The sequence below is a fragment of the Meleagris gallopavo genome, chromosome 11 (genome assembly GCF_905368555.1).
Source record: "Meleagris gallopavo chromosome 11, MGAL_WU_HG_1.1, whole genome shotgun sequence".
Lineage (NCBI taxonomy): Eukaryota > Metazoa > Chordata > Aves > Galliformes > Phasianidae > Meleagris > Meleagris gallopavo.
In genome coordinates this window covers 16,688,972-16,712,720 of record NC_139414.1, presented here as the reverse complement: position 1 = coordinate 16,712,720, position 23,749 = coordinate 16,688,972, and the positions used below count along the sequence as shown (strand labels likewise).

The 23,749-nt window shown below is 39.0% G+C and overlaps 1 protein-coding gene across 1 annotated transcript in view; it reads right to left on the bottom strand.

Annotated features, from left to right (window-relative positions):
• PEX5L (peroxisomal biogenesis factor 5 like) overlaps positions 1-15,791 on the bottom strand; it is a 96,860-nt gene extending 81,069 nt beyond the window's left edge. The window contains exon 1 of the mRNA XM_085233407.1: positions 15,279-15,791. Within this exon, the coding sequence (XP_085089533.1) occupies positions 15,279-15,299 (21 nt within the window). The 5' untranslated portion in view covers positions 15,300-15,791. The remainder of the gene's footprint in view (positions 1-15,278) is intronic.
• Between the last annotated feature and the right edge of the window lie 7,958 nt (positions 15,792-23,749).

Below are 23,749 nucleotides of genomic sequence, written 5' to 3'. Positions count from 1 at the left end.
ATTTCATAAAAATGTTAGAAATTCAAGATAAGGAGCTGTTCTAGCTAAGTAAGTCTGACAGCATCCAGGTAGAGATTCACTGCCCTCCCTCAGGTCTACTGAGACTGTGCTAAATAAAAAAGTAGGCATTGCTTCATAAACAAGTTGATTCAGCTACTGAGTCCCTATAGTGTGATTTGTTGACTTTTACTTGTCTTCAATCCTAATCCAGCATTAAAAAATATGATACGTGTATTTAGCTTTGAATTAACGATCTTGAGTAGTTTCTGTAAAACAAATTAACTATCATAAAGTGCAAAATATATAAGTTTCTATAACTTAGTGTTTCCTGACTCACTAGTTCAGGTCAATGTCCAAATGCTCAGTAATGTATCTCACAGATAAGGTCACCATGTTTCTGTTCCATTTTTACACAGTACAAATCAGTACACTCAATTTCTGTATTTGTTACATAGAAATTACTACCGTACATCTTTGGAAAAAGGGAATTAATATAATAAATTAACATATTCATGAAATAGGCAGGACAGAAATGCGTCCTGTGAATGTAATTGCAAAGTGTGGAGTAGTTTGGTAGTATTGACTTGCTTGCCATAAATAATAAGCATTTTGAGGTGGTGGCATTGTATATTGTGTTTTTTGTTTCCACTGAACGTGGAAATAAAAGGTTGTTAGTAGAATAAGACACTTGCTGTTCTAATCTGTGTTTTTTGTAATATTTATGAGAAACAATACCATTTTTTCTTTTCAGCTTTCCCTTAGTCTTGACTTTTAGTATTCCTTCAGTGAAAGGACTGTCTCCAACAGTAGTGTGTTTAGTGCTCTTTAACTATTGACTAACCTTCCCAAATTGGGACATATGCTAACCTATTTCTTTTAATGAGAGAAGTTTGGACTCTTATTTTTTTTCCTTCATTCTGAGTGTGGGCAGAAATGGTTCTTACATTTCTTTTTCCATCTGGTGAATAACTTTAGTTCCTTTCCATGGAGAAGAAAAGAGGAATTATTTATCTGTAATCATGTCCAGGTTTTTCTTGGAGGGGAATTATTTAAGTCCTAGAGACTGTCACTGCCTGTTTTGTTAATTAAACTACAAGAACTTATTACAGGGAATTTTTTGATAAAATTCTAAAACATGCATGACTAAACTGCATAGGAGGAGGCAGACTATATTCTTTGGTTACTATAATGTACAGAAGTGCACAGTCCTGGCAGATACATGCAAATGGATTTTAAGTTCGTTTAGCAAAGCAGCCTTCCCATTTCTTGACCCATCCTTTTTCTAAAAGTTTGTCATAATTTCCTTCAACAAGACCAGAGGTGTAATTCTGGTTCATCCAAAGGCAATGGAAACTTTTACACTGTAAGATCATTTTGTGCCATATATAGCAAGAGTGCTGCTGCCTGGAGGGTTGTTCCTCCAGCTCTTCCAGCTGCCACTTTTGTCCACTGCAAGTGAACTGAAATACTCTGTTGGGAACAAGAAGATAGAGATTTCCCATCACTTTAAGTCTTTAACATTAAACTAGATGCTTTTTCAATGTATGCTGTTCTTATTCAAAGTGTCATCTTGAAGTTGAGAAGTAGGTGAAGTTCATCAACTTGTATTATGTTACAGGTCAAAAAGATGAAAATAAATTGATCCATCTAGTCTTAATGGATTAGTTGTACCATTAATTGTGCACCTCAACATATTTCTATGCCTAATTTGTAGCTTAATTCCCATTCATAAATGTGTCATTGGTTCAAGTCTCATTGTTCAGAGAGAACTTCTGCCTGCTTTTGTCTGCAGTTGCTCACAGAACATTTGTCTTCCAGTGACAACTTAACTAGTTTGAGACATCATTTTTTCATGCTACCATGAGACTGAGTTTTTTCCTTATTTATCTTGCACTATTTGTTAAATTGGATCAGAATTTATTCTGGGGGTCTTTTATGTTTGGTACTGTTCCCCTTGGGAAACACCATGTGGAAACTCAGCAAACCAAATGCCTTGCTTAAAGCAGTACAATAACTTTCAATAAAAGTGAAAATATTGAAGTAACTGCACTAAGTGAATAAAACTGTTCAGATGAATTATAAATAATATCTAAATGAAATCTGAAAAGAGACTGTCTCAATGTACTGAGAAAGAACTTGTTAAGTGAAGCACTGTTAATCAGAAAACAACAGTCCTTTTGCTCCTCTACATTTCTTTCTAAGTGAAAGAATTTGTGGGGATGAATGGTGTAAAAAGGAAAATAATAAACAGTGATTTTTTTTTTTTTTTGGTAACAAGCAGAAGTTTGGAGTGAAACAAATCCGTTTGTTCTAGAGAAGAAACCATAAGAAATAAACAGGAAGTGGTGACTGAGAGCTGCTTTATGGCACACTTACTCCAATGGAAATCCTGCTCCATTAGCAGCACCATTAGCTCCAGCAGTATTACTCTTAGAAAAAAGTCAGATTTCATTCTTACAAGTTCTCACAATCTGACTCGACAGAAATAAAGTTTATAAGACAGCCATGAAATGTTTTGCTGTGGCTGCCCCTCTGCACATTCATAATACATCTGAAATGCATTTTTAAAATATTTGTATCTATTCTTGGATATGAGATTTTCATACCAAATCCATGTAACATTCTACATTCCCAATGTTTTGTGCAGGTTTGTTTGCACCACTCCCCAACCCTCTCTGTCTGCGTGTATGAATTCTTTATGTAGAGCCAAGTGCAGATGTGGTCAAGAGATTAATACATTGCAGGGAGGGAGGGAAGGGTTCCCAAAAGGTCTTGAGCCTCCCTAAGGAGCTTCCTAGCAGCTGTGATACCTGCGTTCCTTTTAGATGGTTATATCTGGCAGTAGACTTGCATGCTTGAATTAGTAGATATGCAATTTTCATTTCCCTACTTTGCTCTCTAAGCCTCACCGTTGAGAAGCAATCTCTCTCAGTGATGTACCAGCAGATCGGGATTTCACTCAAGGATTTCCAGCCTCTGAATGTCTGGAACTGTTCTTCTTTCTCAAAGGTGGGAAATCAATCTGATTTCTATATATTATATATCTTATGCAAGCTGTCTGTCTTCATTTAGTCTCTTTATCACAAAATACAAAATCCTTTTAACATTTTCCCCCAAAACTTACCTTGCAATATCTTGGTAGCATGGTATTAGCTTGCACTGGCCTTTCTTCCCTGGAGCCTGACATCAGAGTCCAAATGCAGTCATTAATGTAAAAAAGGTAGTGGTCTCATCCTAGTCTTTGTTATGGATGTCTGCAAATTCACATCGCAGAAACAGTATCTTGCTCAGTCCAGTTCCAGTGTGCTCTGCAGCCTCTGCTCGAGAGAAAGGCTCAGGGCTTCAGAAGCGTATTGCTAATGGTGAGGACTGTACAGCTCGAGCAGTGCTGTGTCAGGATCAGGAAGCTTTTACTGTGCCTGGGTTCCTGTCAGTGCTACTAATTCAATCACTTACATATGCAATAAATTCACATGAAAAATTAACAAATACCTAGCCAGCAGAGCCTCTGTTCTTTATCTTTTTCCTAAAAATCTATGCAACTTTCTCTTAAAATGATTGGGTTTCATGGTTTCTGGATGTTTTCAGCACAGTTTATATTTCAGCATTTGGTGAAAAAGAATTCTTTCTTCTATTGCCAAATAGCTTCTCAATATTAATCCATGGTATATATTATTTAGTTGATACTTTTAGTATCTTGCATCAGGTTCTCTTCTAATTATGTCTGTGTCATCCCTTAAACTAAAAGGGTCTCTGTAGATGTCTGAGGAGTATAGCTCAGTAACTGGCAGTGATCTGTTCCTTTCATCTTAAGATCCCTGTGTGATTTTATTCCATTTAAATTTCTAAGATCCACTACAGGCAAACTTTTAGCATGATCATTAGTGGTAATAGCTCTAAATGTATTGCAGTATACAGGGAGAATAGGACTCCTTCCTCCTCATAAGCAAGAATCCTAAACAAGGGAATTGAGATCCAAATATCTTCCCTTTGTAACTTTTCTGAATGGTTGGTGGTCCCTAGAAAGCTGGTCTGGGATTTTACAAGCAATAGCCCACATAGTCCAATCACAAAGAAGCTCATTTAAAACAGAACTATTTGAAGTGAAAGCTGTGGCACATAACAGTAGGTTTCATTGGGACTGTAGTTTCTAGCATAGCTTAGGAAACAAGGGTGAAGTGAACGTGGGTATCCTCCCCTCTCTGCCTACGGGGTCAGACTGGTGTTTGTACTGGTTATGAAGTTGCAGTGTCTCCTTCTGCAGATACAGACTTTAAAGCAGTTGGTGACAAAATGATATTTCAGACACCTTAGCCACATTTCTTTTGTAGAAGAGCTTCTGCCTAATACCTTCCTCCCTGGTTGGCACAATCTCATGGCTGCTTTTTGACTCTGCTGCAGTGAAACGCCTGCTAACTAGTTTTGTGCTCAGAGCGGCTTCTTGCCCTTTTCTCAGAATTAGTCATACTGGATCTGCTGCGTTCGATAACTTCTTTCACTTCATACCTTTTGACAGTGCTATACCTTGAAAAGCTGCTTCGAAAATTGATCAGTGCAAGTTTCTGACCAAAGGAAGCAGCATTGTCTTATTCCTGAAGGTTGTTATCATCTGCTAGTGTGTCTCTGTGAAGCAAACCGATTTGTGCAAATCAAGACTGGCCTCGCAGTGTTATCCTGTTAATAGCAATTCTATTACTATCTTTTATTACAGATTTTGAGCGTACAACATTTATGAAGCAATGTATTGGATGGATTGTGTTTCAATTGATTAGTGAGATGTAACTGGGATTAGACTGGGACACAGTGGTACAAGCCAATTTGTTCTACTATCTCAGAGAGTTCCTGATTCACTAAGCTTCATGTTCAATAAACTCCTCTCTTAAAACTCTGACTCCTGACTCCAGGACTGTGCCTTGATGGCTTTAGAATGAGACTTCTCCTCACCCAAGAATCAGGGTTTGTTTCTGCTGAAGTTAGAGAAATTTCAGAAAACAAGGAGAATATTGTTGGGTTATTGAGTTTGTCTTCTGCTGTCATAAGCAGCATGTCATAAAAAGTCTTTCACAAATTGATTGTTTGATCTTTAAAGTAATTAGGTTTTCTGCCTCTGCTATTCCAGTTGGAAGGCTATTGGAAATCTTGATTGGTCTAATGATCAGAAACCTTCTTCTAATTTCCAACCTAAATTTATTCACAGGCGGTTAATATCCATTTGTTCTTCTGCCAGTTTTGTCCTTAGCTAATTTAGGTTTTCTGTGTCTGGTGTTTATCTCCCTGATGCATTTACATGCTGTGATTATGCTCCTGCTGAGCCATCGTTTTGCTCAACAAAATAAGCCAAAATCTTTTGGTGTCTTCTCATAAGACTCCCTTCACCTTGATTATTCTACTTTGGACATGTTTCCCTGCCTCTCTTCTCAGCCAGAGCTTTACTCAGTTGAAAATTTGCTAGTGGCATTGTAAGCTGGCACTGACATTTTCCTGACTCTTCTAGAAAAACTCTTCTGAAACCAGAAGCGCACCTGCTTTTTTACAGGTATATTGATGGCTTATAGTCCTCCTGTATGTGCAAGTCTGTCCCAGTATTTTCCAAATGGTATTTCACAGCTTAGAGTAGATTTATTTACTTATTTGTTTTTGGTGATTAACTGCATACTGTGTTGTTAAATTTCACTGTTTGTGTTGTTCCAACTTGAAGTTCACATTTCCCTCTGCACACTGATGCACACTGATGCTCACCAGTATGATGTTTCCCAGTAATTAACAAATGTAGTCAAGATCTTTCTGGTTTTAGTGTATTTATGGATGAACATATAAGACATCAGTTCTAAAACTCATCCACAAAGAATTCCGCTAATAAACTTTCTTCAGTCTGACTTCAGCACTATGTTTTTTATTTTCCCATGAACGGTTTCTTGCCTTCTGTATGTTTTCTCTACCATTTCTCATTTTGCCCAGCTTCACTACTGATTTATTTTGAGGCACCATTGCAAATGCTTACCAAAGACCATGGAAATCAGTCAGTCATGTTTCCTTTGCCTAGAAATCCAGTTATGATTACAAAAAGTTGTCAAGTCAGTCTGACGTTATCTTCTGTTGATAAATTTAAATGATATCTTTTCCATTTTACACTTCTTACACTTTTCTGTGTATGTTTTAGAATCTCTACTTAAAACCCTGCAGATTATTGATAGCCCCATGGGTACCTGGGTACCTGTTAGTTGCATCATTATTTTTCTTATCCTATTTTAAATTTTGACAAACTTTCTATCATCCTTTTATATGGGACCACATCAGAATTCATATCTGTACTATTAAATATTCGCTACCAAATCTTCATTTCCTTTTATCAGTTCCATCAGAAGTTTGGGACAGAGATTGTATCATGTACTTCTGCTACAGCTTTTGCTTCATACATTACTGACAGCTTCAGGATTCATGCACTTATAACCATTTTGGTTTTGGACCACTAGTAAGATTATCCATAAGATAGATACCATTTTGAGTATTTTTTTCCCCTTAATCATGTAACTGAAAAACTTTTAGCTGTTGTTTTTATAAACTTCCAAGGCCTATCTAAGCTTTAATTTAGGCTGCTTATGCTTCTTACATCTGTCTTTGGGGAGGATTTATTGCTATTCCATGTGTGGTTTTTTGCTTAATCTTAACCTTTTAACAATTCTCATTTTTATTTTAGACAAGCTTTTTTTTTTTTTCTTCCCCCCCCCCCATAATTTATTACTGCTGGTTGTTCTTCCTTGTAATTCTTTCTTTCTTAAGTTGGTCTCAGTTCCTGGAAGGACTGCTGGATGACAGATAGCTAAAGATTTCAGATCTCATCTACATCTGAACCCTGTAACGAAAAATTATCTGAACTTAGTGAATGACAGCATAAATACCTTGTCATTTTAATGAGACACATGTTGAGCTACACTTTATTATTTCATTAATTTTATCTATAACAATAGTGTACAGTGCCTTAGAGAAGGCTAAGACCTTCCCCCTACCTTACATAAATAATATCAATCTGCTCTTCTGTGTAAAACAACCAAGGCTGTTTTTTCAGAACTTCTTATTAGGAGTATGCTTCTGATTTTAAAAAGCACTGTCAGATAACTGTCACACCAAAATGTGAGATTTTCTATCAATTTTACATAATATGCTCAAAATTTATTACAATTTTTGTTTATTCCTAGATTTAGCTTAACACTAATAAATTAAGTGAACTTTAATATTCAGTGGTACGTCCTGAGAAACAGATCTCCATATTCTTAGGCTGACCCAGGCAAGTATTATCTCTCAACTGACTTCAAAGGAGATCCTGAACCTTTTTCTTGAAACAAATACCCATTGCATTAGAAGTTGCAATTGGTAACAGCCTTTCTGTCCCTGTCCAGAACATGCTGTAGTCTCTATTTTGTACGGTAGCTCTGGGACATGACTGGTGACATTAGGAAGATGGGTGGTATTGTAAAAAAGGTTTGGGAAACCAAGTATTTTCTTATTTACATCAGTATAATTTCCACTTCTATTCATATATGTAAATAAAGATACAGCTGGCTCTAATGTTGATCACACCTAATCACCATGCATTGTAGTTCAATTAGACTATAGCATGAGTGCTAAGGTGAATTTTAGCTTTTCTTCAGCTTTTGAAAACCAGTCTGTAAAGCCAAATGATCAATCTAAGGAAAAACAAGAAAAAATAACGTGGCTGATTCTAAAATACAAGTGTATCAAAAACATTCTAAAGCTGTTGTTTCTAAATGTCAGTGGATAAGGTTATTAGGATTTGAGTATCTCATAACAGCAGGCAAAGTCTTAATGTAATCAGGAAAGATTGTTTGTCTGAATTCACTGCATAGTGCAATGAATTTTTTCTTATCACATATGCATCTGCAATTATACTGACATCTATTATTTTCTGTACTGATTTAAAAATTCTATCCAAAGACATTTGCATTCTTGTATCCATGTTAGGAAAAGAGGTCCTTTAAGAGAATGATGTGAAATTACAGCAGCGAGAGACAAAAATAAAATTGAGAAAGCCTTTGAGCATGGGAAGGAGGGATAGGATGACCAAAGAGGATAAAGTGAGAGAAGTAAATGTTGGCACATCTGCCTGAGTGTCTTGGTGATAGGCCACGGAGAGGTGGAGGGAGGAAACCTGGTGCACACCAATTATGCCAACCCAACAGAAATTTAATCAAATCTGTTAGGGAGGAACTGAGGTAATACAGAGATGTTGACTCAGTGTGGAATCTTTTGAAAAATCATATTCAGGGGCTAATGTTAAACTTTGGTTTGTGTTTTCTATTCAAGGGGCAAGATAACGTGACTGGGCGTCTTTTTTTTTTCCATCCATTGTAATATGTGTCAAATCTAAATGTTGTAAACTTTTCTTAGTTTCTTATACAGACAAAAAAAACCCCAAACATTGGAAGTAAAACTCGTGTACCAATGACTCAGAATTTCAAAAGCCTGAGAAGAAAGCAATGGAATATTACACTGCTCGTAATCATTTTAAACTGCTAGAAGAATTTGCTGAATATAGTCTTTATAATGCTTAGGCATTTTATTAGTAATGATATTGGACATTGATGAAAATGCATAACTACAGAAAGTCACCTCCTAGTTTACATGTTATGGCACCTGATTTGGAAGACAACTACTTCTGTCTGTTTTGTAGTATCAGCTATTTCTGAAATAGATTGTGCAAACTTTATGGTACAAACAACTAGTAGATAGTTCCTGTGCAGGATATGTAAGAAAAACAAGCTTGTCAGCTTCATTCTAAACAATATTCTATTACCATTTTTATTTCTAACTATTGCAAAAAGGGTAGCTAATTAGAGTAGTCAGGTGGCTTCAAACAGATCTGCTTTAGACATGAAAACCTTTCTGTAAAGTTTCTGCAGGGTCAGCTTACTTAGAAATTAAATCTTTTTAAAGATACAAATTGTTTTCCAATGATGAATATTTGAATCAGCATTTCCTAAAGTGTACTGTAAGTTTCTGTATACAGTTCCCTTGTCTTTCCCATGCTTTTTTTCATTTAGGTATTTCACTCTGAATCTAACTTCTGAGCTTTTAGTCAAACTTTTTGCCTTCTTCCCTTGCACAGCATCTACGTGCTTCCATTCTCAGGCTGCTGGCTTGCCTTTTCTTTCTCTCTCTCTACTTGCTCTATTAACAGTGGGACCCATTAAACTAATTAGCCTTCAAATATGTGTAAACTTATGCTTTCAAACAAGTATAAGGCGAAGTAATCAAAATAGACTCTCTGAAATAGACAGTGTATACAAAGCAAATATATTTACCCACACACATGCTAACACAAACCTTGGACAGGCTGATTCTCAGTTGCCTAACAGCAGTCAGCATTGATTTATGAATTGTTGATATCAATGTAGATAAAAATATCTGTGCTTATACATTAAAACTGCATTAATGGATTGTGGTTTAGTTTTTAGAAACCTAAAGCTTCATTGAAAAAATTTAAAGTGTTTGAATAATTTTGCCTGAACTCTTCCAGTAAAATCAGCGTAAGTCTCCGTGCAACTGAGTATTTTTCTACTGATGATCAAACCTTGGTTTTAATAGTTCTGTCTGTGCATTTTAGGATTTTAAAAATCATTATTTTAAATAGGTAAATAAATAAATGACAATCACTATTCAAGCCTATTATACATGCTAAGTAATGAGGCAAAATGGATACATGGAAGGTGTCTTGGCTTGCCAAAGATATATCTTGGAGGCAGAGTTTCTGTATGTCTAGTTTAAAGAACTAGCTTCTGCATTATGCTATTATGAATTGTGAAAATAGTGGTAGGGCTTCAATGAATAATATGGATTTTAGAAAAACAAATAGTGCCTCTTTTGTGAAAGCTATATACTGGAAATAAAATATCATTTATATAAATATGTGAGATCCAAAGGAACAGCATGGAGCTGTCTCAGAGGAGGGTCAGGCTGAGTGTTAGGAAAAGATTCTTCATCAGAGCATGGTGGGTGTGGAACAGGCTTCCCACATGTGCGGTCACAGCACTGAGTCTGCTGGAGCTCAAGGATTGATTGGACACATGCTCTCAGATACAGGGTTTGGATTTTGAGTGGTCCTGTGTGGAACCAGGAGCTGGACTCGATGATCCTTGTGGTGGGTCCCTTACAATTTAGGATTTCCTGTGATTCCAAGAGTTCCTCTTAATTCCTTTAATCCCCTTAATTCCAGCGAAAATACACTGAATTCCACGAGTTTCTGAGCCTTTTGTAAGCTTTTCTACTGGGTTCTTGTAAGACTGCTTAGCAGCTTCAAGGAATGCTTCTCTATACCAGCACTGCAAATACTCTGCATTCGTATAGTTTTGGTATGCCTCTTAGCCAAAAGCAGTTTATCACCTACTCTCTTTGAATGAATGTCTTTCAAAGAAAACTGGCTCATTATTTTTAGCTTGTTTCATTTATAACCAATTCATAATCCACTCTTCAAAACCTAAAGAGCTACTAGTGAGTAACTGGAAAATATCAAAACAAAATGGAAAATGTGCCACCATAAACACTGCCATAGCATTGTAAGTACTTTTAGAAAACATTTGAATAATGAAAAATCATGTTTATCATAATGGAATTTCAGTAAGGCTGGGAGTTATGATTCATCAACATTGCCAGTGATCAGTTGGCATTCCAGCTCTGTGCTCAGACTTGTAGAATTTTGTAGCTTAAAATTATTAAGTTTCTGTTGATCTTAACAGCTGAACAAAGATTCAATTTAGCACTGAATTCAATTCTACATTTTGCATATTTTTATGGGCTGCTTTATTCATGCACAAAGTGCATAGCTGAGCAATTCCATTTTTGTAACTATAATTGATGAATAGCTTGAGTTTTACTTATTTTAAGTAGCAGTGTAACCAATGTCGCTACAGTATTTTTAATAGGTACCGAATAAGCAAAGATGGGACCTGCATCAGCAACTAATTCCGTGACAGTTCTGCTCCACTTTTCCCAGTGAGGAAACTGTGTCTTAGGTGTTGGGAAATCAGTGCAAAAATGGTTTTAATAATTTCTAAAATATTTATCAACATTTTTCAGGTGCAATAAAACACGCTGAGCTCCTGAGGTTTAATTTTGCAAGAATTTTCATGCGTATGTAGTGATTCTTTTTGTAGACTTACTGCAGTCTTGCATGTTTGGGCTTGAATGAGATTTTACTGAAATGTGAGCAATCATTATGGATCACTTCATCTAGATGTGAAATGCCAATGGTAGAACATTAAGTATCTTTAACAGTACAGAACGCAACCCAACAACAAAGGGCATGAAGTTGATTGCATTTTCAATTAAAAGCTGAGGAGACTAACAGTCTGATCTGGAACTTGGCCAACACATCATCACTTTGTGTCTGTTCTTGCAAAAACGTGCCAAAGGAACTCAGTCTGATAGCCATGTGTGGTCAAAATTTCTGCTTTGTCTAAATAAAGCCATTTCCAAACATAACACATAAAATCCCATGCCAGCATTTGGCAAAGCACCTCTTCTGTTCAAGCATTTGTGCTGGAGAAAGCTGGCTATGTACAGCATCAAGGCAAAGAGGTTTGAAAGCATTTATTCTGAATTTCCTAAGAAGCTGAATGCTGCTGAAAATCCAATTCTATGATTGTCATTTACTTTCCAGCCGTTTGTAGAGCTATCATAAAAGTCAATGGGAGGGATTGATACCAAGTGTAAAATACACTGTGAAAAATTTTAAATGTATTATTGTTGGTTGTTAAAATGATAGACGTTTTAGAGCAGTGACTGGGAGATGAACTCAGCTCACGTTCTGCTTCCATCTGGCCTGCTACTGTTTCCTTGAAGAAGATGGTAAACAGCACACATTGCCCTGCTAGACAAATTCTTTCTCCTTCAACTGTACAGTTCAGATTTGGAATCACATCCGTGTAATCCCAGAACAGGCAAAGCCCCTAGAACTGCTGAGGTCAGGACCTGAAGTGTAACTCAGGTGTGCTCTGTAGCCATCAGCCTTTGTCCTGTCAACATCTGACTTTCCTGGAACTCGGTAGGGCTGCTTATGTAACGGAGGTCTGCATAGCTAACCTCAGGTTCTTCTCATGCAAAAGCCCTGCCACGAAGGCTCAGGCTTCAATCACGTGAAACAAATGGGCTGGTAAACAGTACACCAAAATGAAATGGCTGTGATAGAGTAATAGCTGTGAGGGAGCTCCTATGGCACTGTTCCTCTTTGCATCCTGTTTCTGTTACTTGTCTCTGAAGGCCACTGCTTTTCTCCTGGTCTTTTATGTGAAAGCATGCAGTGCAGAAGGAATCAGAAGGTAACCCTTTAGAATGGTACCAGGAAATATTAAGTCAGTGGCTGAGCCAATACCGCCTTCTTGTGAGGTTATTGCTTTATTTTTTTTCCTCTGCCTGGGATTTTAAGTTAGGACTAGTGTTTCCATATTGTGAAGATCCATTTATAAAACAGTAAGTGGGAAATGTAAGCGTAGGTCCTCAGGATAAGCCAACTAACTTCCTGAGGTTGAGAAAAAACAACGTACTGCCAACTAACATTTAAGAAGAGACACGCTTATTATGGCCTGAGGCAGTATAGTACTTTAAATGTCTTCATTTCAGGTGACTTCAGCAGTACACAAAGTATATTTCACCTACACTTGAAGAATTCAATAGACTCAAAAAATGCTTCACTGAAGCTCACAATGCTTGATGCCTGTTTGAGGCAGGTTAATTCTCAGGCTGGGAAGTTATGTTCATTATGTTGCGAGAGTTGTTAATGTTTTCAATTTTCGGAAGGCTTGGAAGAATTAGCTGAGTTACAGCAGGTCATTAATAAAATATTGACTTTGTAAACATCTTTTAAAGTAATTAGACTGAGGAGTAATTTCTGCAGAACTTACTTCTGAGACCAAAACACGAGGAATAAGGAAATGATGACTGGCATTCTAAATCAGATCCTAAATTCAATCACTGTACATTCAGAAGAACTTCTGCCTTACAGCGTGTGGGATCAGCCTGTATATAGCTGCACGCTTTTCAGTGGGATACATAAAACTTGATGCTTAGGTGCTCAGTTAGGATTTCACTCAAAAGCAGCGGAAGCTGTGAGAGCTCAGTGCATTTAAAACCAAGATTATTGTTATTAATCAGTCCAGATACTAAACCACTCGAATTTGAATACTTTTTTAGTTCACGTTCATTTTACATTGACAGGTAATTGCACATGGTTTTCCTTATGTTAGTAAAGGTACAAAAACTCTTGGGAGGTATTCAGAACGGAGCCGTCATGCTTAGGACATGTCTGTGTTTTGGTCAGCAAGTGGCTGGGTACTGCACTTCTACGGTAACTTTGGCTATTTGCCTTCTAATAAGGTTTAATAAATGTTACAGTAGATAATTTCACTGCAATGTAATTAGCTGTAATTATTGTCTTTTGTGTGACTCACGTAAAAGCTCTAATTAAGGATATAGTAAACACGGACATTTTTCCTAATGCTTTAAGCTTTTCTGAGGTGTTTTTTGAAGAAGATTAATGTTTCCTGCTAGGGCAGAAATATATTAAAAACCTTGGCTGATTTGCTCAGCCGAGTTTCTATTTTTTAGCAAACAAGTGTAGTGAATCTGAATAGTATTTTAATTCAGCTAAGTTATAAAGTGAATTTGGATAGGATTGGATTACATTTGAGCTATGAATGTATTTTGAAAGAAAACAAAAATGAAAGGACATAAATCATAACATGTTTATATGTTTTGAGCTTGATTTTTCTCTACTGCAAATTTGATTTGGCCTTTTAATGATGGAGAAAACCTACAAGGTTGCCGGAGACCTCAGTGTTCCATCACACTTCCTTTTTAAAAGTGTTGTATGTTTGTTGAAACCTTGTGGTGTATTAGCCAGAGCAAAGAACTGCTTTCTTCAGGGTATAAATACTTATTTTTCAATATCCAATTCATTAACATCCTTCCAGGATTGTTTTTGTGTTTCCATAAAACAATGCATGCTTTAATCTTATTATCATAAATAGTAAAATGTATATTCCTTTCATTGATTACATTTCCTGTTAAGACCTGTTTGCTCTCCTAAGGCAAGCAATGCTGTGACACGTTATTTATCATTGTGGAGATCAGACAGCACCAACATAAAAGAGTAGCTGGCATCATTCGGGTCAGAGTGCTGAATCAGAGCCCTCACTTAACACATTTAACACATACAATGTACACACTCCTGTGTCTGACACTGACTTCAGTTGGATGTTCCAGATGACCATCTGCAGGTTTTAAAATGCTGTGCAGTCGCACCAAGGAGAAGGGGGCAGCTCACACTTACCAGAGCAGCTCTGTAAACAGCCTCAGTACAAACAAACACCACTGGTGCCACAGTACACGATACAAGCATCTCGTCATTCCTCGCAGTTAGTGCAAACCCAGATTGGGTCCGAAAGCAAAGAAATTTGGGAGAGCCGTGTAAACCTTTACTCTGCTTTGGCATTTCCTTCTCTTTCAAAATAGCTTTGGCTTTCCAGGGAAGAGCCATGTGAAGGAGAACAGGAGTCAAGGTTAAAGTCGTCATGTCCAAGGCACCTGTGTGTTTTTATCAGGGAGAGGCATTGTCTGCTCTGGCACTGTGGATCAATAGCAGCAGGAGGCAAGATTTCTGCCTCAAATGTTGAAGTCACTTAGACATGTGTTTGAAATTCATTCTACAAAGTCATTCCAGGGCTTAGCAAAATCAATCCTCATCCCACTTTGGGAGGGAGGAAATAGAAATCCATCACCTTTTAACAACACATTGCGCAAACCAACAGCTTCAGTGTGACATGAAATCTTTGCAGATTTTGCAAAGCAAGCGCTCTGTCTTTTCTCTTATTGTTTGTCCTTCACTTGACATACAGGAAGAGATGCATCAAGAAGATGGCAAGAGCCATGTGTCACTTAAAGCATGCCATAGCAGTGTTTGCCCTGGACTGCTCCCTCGAATCTGTGTGAACAAGCAGGCACTATACATCAATAAATACACAACTTCATCTGGCTATAAAGTTGAGCGCGCCCCTCTGCCGCCCTCCCGCTTGAGCAGAGCTGCCCCCAGGCGCGTCGTTCCCCTCTGCCCGACGGCAGCGCCCGCTCGCTCGGCCCCGGCTCACTTGTTGCACGGTGCCCGGTGCCGTTCCCGGTGCCATCCCCTGCACACCCCCCGCTCACCCCGCGGAAACTTCGCAGGATCGCGTTCCGGTGCTGCTGCCGTCCGGCCGCGTGCAGCCTCTTACCTGCATGTGGCCCTGGTACATCCTGCCGGCCGTGCTGCGGGCGCCCCTCGGGCCGGCGGGTTGGGTGCAGGCTGGGAGGGGGCACCGGGCAGCTCTCCTGTGCGCTCGGCTGAAAGAAAGAAAAAAAAAAAAAAAAAAAAAAAGCCTAACCCTGGAAGAGCTATTTCTGTAAAAGATTCAGTTTGTCCTGGCAGCTCCCGTATTGCTCTCGGTAACCCAACGAGGCGGGCTGCTTCCTTGCCTCCTTCCTCCCCTCCTGTCTCTCTTCTCCCTCTCTCCCCCCTCACTGCGGTGCCGCAAGCTGCACCGGAGCTGTTCCTCGCGGGGTGCTGGGGGGAGGCGGGCCGGGCCGCGGCGGCGGCGGCTGCGGGGCCGCCGGGCGGGGAGCGCCGCGGGGCGGAGCGGGGCCGCCCGCTGCCGGGCCTGGGCTCGGCCCGCCGCTGCCGCCGCCCCGCCCGGCCCCGGCCTCCGCCGCCCTCCCTCTTCTCCTCCTCTCGCCCTCCCTCCCTCGTTCCCTCCCTCCCTCCCTCCTCCGGCCGCAGAGGGAGCGCGCGGCTTCCGGGTGCCGCGGGAGCCCGCTGAGCGGAGCGGTGCCGGGCGGGGCTGCGCGGGTCCCGGGGAGCTGCGGCCCCGCTGGGCCCTGCGGGCTTCCGCTGCGGCGAGGTGTATAAAGAATAGCGATAACTCTTAAAATAATAATAATTTTTAAAAAAACATTTGAAATTAAATATGTGTGTACGTGTAAAAACGGAAGCGTGACAGCGCGACCGAAAGTCGGAGCGTCCCGGAGTCGCGGCACGGCGCACCCCGCCCCTCCCGGCCGCCCCGCTCCCCCCGCCGACGCTGCTGCGGTGCGGGGAGAGTTGGGTGTCCCGGAGCGGTGCGGTGACCTTGTATGTAAACTGGCACACCGGGCCTGCGACGTCCTGCAGCTGCCGCTCGTCTTGCCTTGGATCCAGCTTTTTTTTCTCTCCCTCACCTCAGATCTTTAACTTCCAGTGTGCTAGAAAGAGTAGCTGTAACTTGTCTGTATTCAGTAGCACAGTAAACATCCAGTAGTATTTTTCTGTAGCTTTTCAGCACTCAGCTCTCTAGTTTTGCTAATAAACTCCCTAAAACTTTTATGATGTTTTAGACTGACCAAAGCAAACCAACCCTGGGCATCTTCTGCTTTTAGAGCAGTACAAAGTAGGTTTCTCATTCCTGGAACTGTCACATCTGTATAGTCACAGATATCCTTTCAGCAGGCTACATTTTTTTTTTTTTTAGTGTTCCTATTTAACTTTAAAAAAAAAGGTGGGGGAGGGGGGTGGGGAGGGACGGGATTTGTAAAGTCATCATTAATGGCACCAGCAAAATCTAGCCATTTTTTTTTCTTCTGCTTAACCTTATTATTTCATCCTTCAGAGAGCCAAAGTGGCAGTTCTCTTACATCAATGAATGTGCATCCAGCTCACCAAGGTTTTCATGCAACCTGAGAGTTTATCCATGTGTTGATGATTGATAAAAAGGAATACGAAATGAATATTTTTCTACCTAAATCCTTTAAGCTACTTTGAAAACCTCAATTAAGAGCAAATGAGCTTAAAATATGTTTCTGGGGATTGAGCATACTCATTAGATGTATTTTACTGTGAAATGCTACTTTGTAATACAGGAATTGAGTGCACATCTGTGGAAAGATCAGATGTGAATTATTGTGGTTTCTCATAAGGTATAAAATATAGAGTACAGATTTACAAAGAGAAGTACCTGGCTACTTCTGCGCTCAATATAGAAGAAAAGTTAGGTGTAGATGAAAATTAGCCACTCCTATGTAAACTTGGAGCCTTGGTGTCTCTGCAGTTTGTTAAACAGAGAGGTGTTAGGCTCTCAAGCCTTTAATAGTTGTGTATCTGCATCTGCACTCTTTCTGCTCTAGTTAAACTAGAGTTTAGTTTTCTGTGAAGATTCCTTCCTTCCTTCCCTCATTCCACCCTACCTCCCAGACAAACACTGGTAAAATTTGGTAAGACTCAGTGCTAGATATGAGGTTTTGCATTGTAGTGTGTTTTGAAGTAGGCTTTTTTTCTTAATTCAGCAGAAGCAGGTGCATTGGTTTCTCAATTTGTTGATACAGTGCCATACTGATGCCGCATTTTGTCAGGATCTGGTAGATCCAGGAGAGCCAAGTGGATCCAGCTTCTGCCTTTCTTTTCAGCGGGGAACTCAATCACTTGGCACCAGACAGTAAGAGGAATGGGCTGCACAGCAGCAGTCAGAGCAGTGGGGAGGCAGAGGGGGATGTGTGCATCACTGGTTGAATGGCAGCAATTTCTTCTCGAGGAGCTCTTCTTTAAATATCCTTCAGTGCAAATCACACACACGTTGCACTGTGCTTCCCCAGGTGTAAACTGCTGTTGCTCCAGCTATACTCACTAGAGGAAGCTTCAGCAAGACTGTTTCTCTCTCTGTCTATTCCCAATCTGGAACTGATGCGTAACACTTAATGCTTAAATAAAATCTCAAAAATGTGCCACAGGGTGTGGGGCAGTAAATATTAGTTTTCAATTCTGATGTGTAATATAAAGGCATGTTCTTTGCTGCTTTGAAAAAGGTGAATGCTAGCTTCCATGCTGTTTATGACTCTGCTCTGCATATGAGTGTAAAGCTCTGTTTTGTTATAGGGTGTGTTTAATTATGCAGGCTTTGCTTGCATAAAATGCTTTAAAAACATTTGTTTCTGTGAAAAGCATTTTTTCTGTTGTGTTCCTTTAATAGCAGTTTGTGTGGCCGCATTAAGATTTGAAGCAATGATATCTGTGTGCTCTGAGCTCTCTAAGCTTTGTTGTTTGTTATGGCAAAAATGGGAAAAACCATGGTGAAAAATATGAAAGTCATAATGTTTGTTAAAGAAGAGTCACCATATGGCTCAACAGACTTTAATTAATATTAAACCGACGGAGGAAAATTTGCAAAAAAGTCAAATAAAAATCCTTATTTCACAAATAAATGCTCAGAATTTGTTTTCAAGTACTTATATGGGGCAGTTAGAGTAATCAGGAAGCCTAGAGACAGTAACGGGAGTGTGAGGACATTTACAGACCTGCACAAGGTGTTTTTGGAGGTTCTGGCAGTTACCTCATTACCATCAAGAAGCTGACATTTAACTCCCACTGGGAGGCATTTTGATTTTCGATAGCTGCTGGTATTTCATTCTTTTAGGCCTTACTAATGTTTATTTCATCTTGGCAGTCTAAGAAATAGTTCTATCTCATCAACTTTGAAACCGCAAAAGGTGAAGCCCATAGTCTTCAGATTAATAACTGTTATCATTGTTTTTGTCATTAACGAACTAATGTGAATGGCAAAGCCTGTTTTCTATGGCAAGATATCACACAGCAAGGGCAAGTCACAGTTTTTGTTGGGGAAGCCACGCAGTGGTACACAGACCTGAATGTTCTGATGTGGGAAAACAAATGTATGCTCAGTGTGAAACATCTACTTAAGTGCTGTTCTCCAACAGGGACACTTTTCTGAATGTGGGACGCAGTTAAGCTGAAGGAGGAAGAGTTCCATAGCTGTAAGTTCTGCACAATGAAAATTGCTCAGTGGAAGAGATTTAAGTGGAAACTGAGGGTGATTGTTAGTGGCATTGGAGGTAGCTGTTGCCTGTGATGTGCTGCCTTCCTGCAGCCCTAGGAGCAAAACTTCGAGAGAGAATTTTGGGGAACTCAGCCCTCTGCGTATACAGCAGGTTGTTGTCTTCACTGCTCTGCTGTGCAACGTGAGATTCTATGAACCATTTGGTGTTTCTCACGTATGGAACAGGTTGTGTTGCCAGCACCCAATGGGAACATATGTTTGGTCATAATGACACAGATTTGCTGCTTTGTTCAATAGGAGATTAATGTTCTGATGCCTATATCTTACATAAAACATCAGTCTATGAGCTCATGTAACCGTGGAGATAATAAGTGATTTATATACATGGAAATTCTTTGGGTTCATTGAGACTTAGTCTACATATTTTATTAAGAAAGAGATCTTTACAAACATTAATACTAATGAATATTTTCATAAATAACATTTTTTTTTGTTAACTAGAAATATTTGGCATAATTTTCTGAAAACATGGACCTCAAAAAAACCTGGCTTATTCTTACAGTCAAGTGAAGTGCAAAAGCCATGGAAATTGGTCTCAGTTATTAATGCATTAATAGTCTCATATCTTATTAGTAATATAGCATTAAAAATGTATAATATTGTTGGCATGACAGATTCTAATTACACTGTATTTATACTTTTTCTTCTAAATGCAGAAAGGTATGAGCAGTACAAGCACACATTGATAGAAGTGCTAATTATTTCTATTTGTGTATTTACACTTTGCCTTTACACGCTAGCCTGATTTAGGCGTCTTTAGGGAAGGCACATAAAGGAGGTGTTTGAGGTGCTTTGTGTACTATAATGAATAACAAACTTGAGCAACACATAACCCAAAATTAATTTTAAAAAGCTGAAAGTTTTGTTAATGATGCGTATGAAGCATTTAATTAACAAGACTCAGTGTAGAAACCACAAGTCACAGTAACAAATAGAATGAGATCGTAGCTACCCTGAGCAGAATGCTAACAGGCCGCTCTTCGTGCTGCTGCGCTCACACCACTTCTGTTCTCCTGTAATCTGTCAGCAAGTTCCAGCCTGGAGCCTGTCAGCAGAATGAAGAATATGGCTTAATTCCGGGTTATGACCGGCAGAGTTACCAACTGCACAGTCCGTTTTTGAGTTGAACTTCCCGTCCCTGTTCCCCGGGTGTCCGTGTGAGGTCTGTGAGAACAAGTGCAGGGGAAGCGCCCCGCGCTGCACCCCGCAGTGCCCACAGGAACATGGTGGGGCCAGGCCTGCAGCTGTCCTGCCTGCGTGTGGGAGGAGCTGGCAGGATCCTGGATCATCCTTGGCAAAGATGAGCTCTGAATTGGCTGAGTTCAGCTATGCCTAGTTTTGCTAGATTTGGCCTATTTGCAGATGGGCCCAAATCATCACTAGCCATGAGAGCCCACATCCAGTCATGGCAGGAAATGAGCTCTGGGCAGACCGGTGCAGCCCTCATCCTATAAGTGCAGTCCCTGCTGTTTGTCTGGATGCCTATTTGGTTTCCTAGCGGAGGAAGTTTTGTTTGTTTGCAGGGAGGTTGTTTTTGGAGTATGTGTAACACTATTTTCCACATAGAAATGCTTTATGCATTAAGGATCTTCTGCTATATAGATAATGAAATGAGAAGAAAGTGGAGAGATACTCTTTTCAGGATTCCAAGGAACGTGTGCATTTCAATAGCCAAATAGGCAATGCTTTTAACTTTTATTGAGTTTGGGCTCTGTCGTGTTCCTGCTGAAGTGAAGTCAGACTTCCTTTTGATTCCGCAGAAACAGAATGCATGGATAAAGGCCTCGTCTCTGTAAGCACTGCAGGCGTAATTCAACTTTTCTTTTATTATTAAGCAGAAAAAAAAATAGGAAAATATGGAAGCAAAAATCTTCACTGGAATTACTATGATTGTAGTGCAGCATACGTGTATCAGGTTGATTATGGGATTCTGGAAGTTTCAGAGTGTGAAAGTCCACAGCCCCCCAGATAACCAGCTGTAGTATTTAACTCTCTTACTATATGGAACTTTCTACTATTGACTGCACTTAAATATGCATTACGAAATTTATGCCCTTTTCTCTTTTTGTCTTAGCCAAAGTAGATGTGGAGATGTTTTTCTTGTAGCTGCTTTGTACGTGTTTGAAAAAAACACTGCACCTTCCTCAACTTCTTTTTCTCTTCACTAAGCAGTCTCAATTCTTGTCATATAGATTGGGTTTTGTTGATTAAGCTCTACCGAATCAGAATTTAGCCATTGTACTTACTGGCTTGCAACCTCTTTTCTCAAAACTATTTATCAAGCCTTTTATGAATTCTGATCACATCCGTATCTTGTTCTCACAAGCTTTTATAGCTTTGCATTGCCTGCAAATTTAACAAATATGTTTTCTATTATTTAGCTATCATTAATCAGAATACCAAATTATGTGTCATTCTATGGAATGCCACTTGGGAAACCCCTCTAGTTTGAACTGAATCATCAGTAACTGTTTTCTGAGTTGAATTATGCAGCTATCTAACCGTGACTTCATGTAGATCACGGTTTCCTTAGCTGCTTATGACGATATCATAAAGTTCTCATTGAAAATACCTGGCCTTTTTAGCCTGTTTGTAATGCCTGTTACCCTGTACAGGGTTAACGATCTGAGCTGCTGCTGACTCATTCTCCTTAAATTGATTAATTATTTTAGCATTCTTGCTGCTATTGGAGGTTAGTTTTCTTTCTTATCTTAAAATAATTGATGAAAATCTAGTTTAAATGGTTTAATGTTGCTAAAAATGTCAATACAGTGCTGCTACATAAAGCATACTAGACCTTAAATGATACAATGATACAATGACAGTGAAGTTTTTCTTCTGATAGTTTCTTCACGAGAAAAAAAAAACGCATTTCAGATCTCAAAGTGAAAATTCTTGCTCTTTAATTAGGTGATATCCACTTGTGGTTATTGCTATTATAGACAGCATATTCTTAATGTATTAACTACTTTTCTATTTGTTGTGCTCAACAAACCTTAAGAATTTACTGGATTCAGTGAAGCATCCAATTAAGGAATGACTCCATGCAGTTCTGTGAGGGGTTTCCTGGCAGGAAAATACTTAATGGTGCTGCTAAATTCTGGGTAGCCAGCATGAAAATATCACTTGATTTCTTTATATCACAGATACTCTTCGGTAGGAAGGAAATGTTATATTTGAGTAGAAGGATTTTTGTTGAAGTATGAGTATTCTTAATCACTGCAAAGATATTGCAATACTGAGAAGTTACAAAACTAAAATACTCATCTCTCATTAATTATTTTTAAACTATTGATTTTAAAGTGCCGTTATCCACATTTGGTCCAGATGGAGCTAGAGTTTGGGAAATAAATTCTAGTTCATCACTAACTTTGGAGGTTGTTAAACCGTGACAGCACAAATGGTGACTTTTTGTGATCAGTGGTTCCAATAGCAATCATGAGGGAGATTTCAAGGAACCCTTTAAGAATGTCTGCGGACTGCTAATGTTGTTTTTCATTAATTGCTACAGCACTGGGGAAGCAAATACTGTGCCAGAATTTTAAAAGGGATGGCTTAGTAATTACAGGCCTTTCAGCCTGGTGCCAATCCTTGGCAAAGTAATGGAAGATTGATATGGGACATTATTAGTGAAGTAATAATCAGGAATAATGTAATTTATGGCAGCTCTCATTGGTTTATGGAAAGTATATCTTGCCAGACTAACTCAATAACTTTCTTTTGACATATGATGTTTGGTCAATAAATGTTGTAGTGCGATGTAATGTATTTATGTGGACATTTATCATGGTAACACACAACCTTTGATTAAGAAATGAGAATTCAGATGGGCAACACATTAAAGGGGCTTAAAATTGCTTTTCTGTTGGTCTTAATACGGAAAGTGGGAATCATTATCTAATGGGATCCCATAGGAATTGTTAGGCCGTGCTCTGTTTCTCATTTCCTTTAAGGAGCTGAAAAATACCAATGGCAAATGTATATAGACAGCATAGAGTTTTGGAGTTTGGAAATAAAAGTAACTTATGAAAGAATCCATAAGCCGTTTCCTTTAGTAAAACACAAAAAACCCAAAACATATATATGAACAAATAATTTGTCTTACTTTTGCCGGACGAGCAACAGTCTATCTGGAGAAACAGTGCCAAAAAAGTATTTAGGAGATCACAGTAGATAATTGGTTGAATGTAAGGTTTCTCTGTCATGTGGTGTCCAGATACCTAGAGGTACGAAATAAGAAACTTCAAACAGGAATCATGAAGTTATGTTGCTCTGGTGTCAGCAGTGTTGAATATCTGAGCATGTGCAAAGATTCAGATTCATGTTTCAAAAAGGAATAAAGAGTTGGTGAAGGTTTAGATGATGGTTGATGGACAGCCTGGACATTCTGGGTAGGAACATATCCTACCCCTATGGCTTGAACCTGGTTAGCTTAATAAAAATGATTTGTCCCAGTCTGTATCTATATAGGATACAGAATGGGGAAGTAGAACACTTTTCAGTATAGCAGTTACACAAAGATAAAATGCTGGAAAATCAAAATTAGGCAATAGTAGAGTCTAGGTGGACATTCTCACAATGAAGGTAATAAACCATAAACATTACTTTAATTGCTTTTAAATGATTGCTGTGGATTCTCTGTCTAGAGTTTTAAAAATCATGTTTCTCTGATGGGGTTTTGTTTGCTTGTTTCTGCTTCTCACATTCTTTGTTTTCTGAAAAATGTGTCCAGTCATAATTGATTTGGAGTGTTCCTTTAGTTATGCTACAGTAGAACAACCAACCGATCATTGTAATTCTTGTAATCTCTAAACTGATTTACTCAA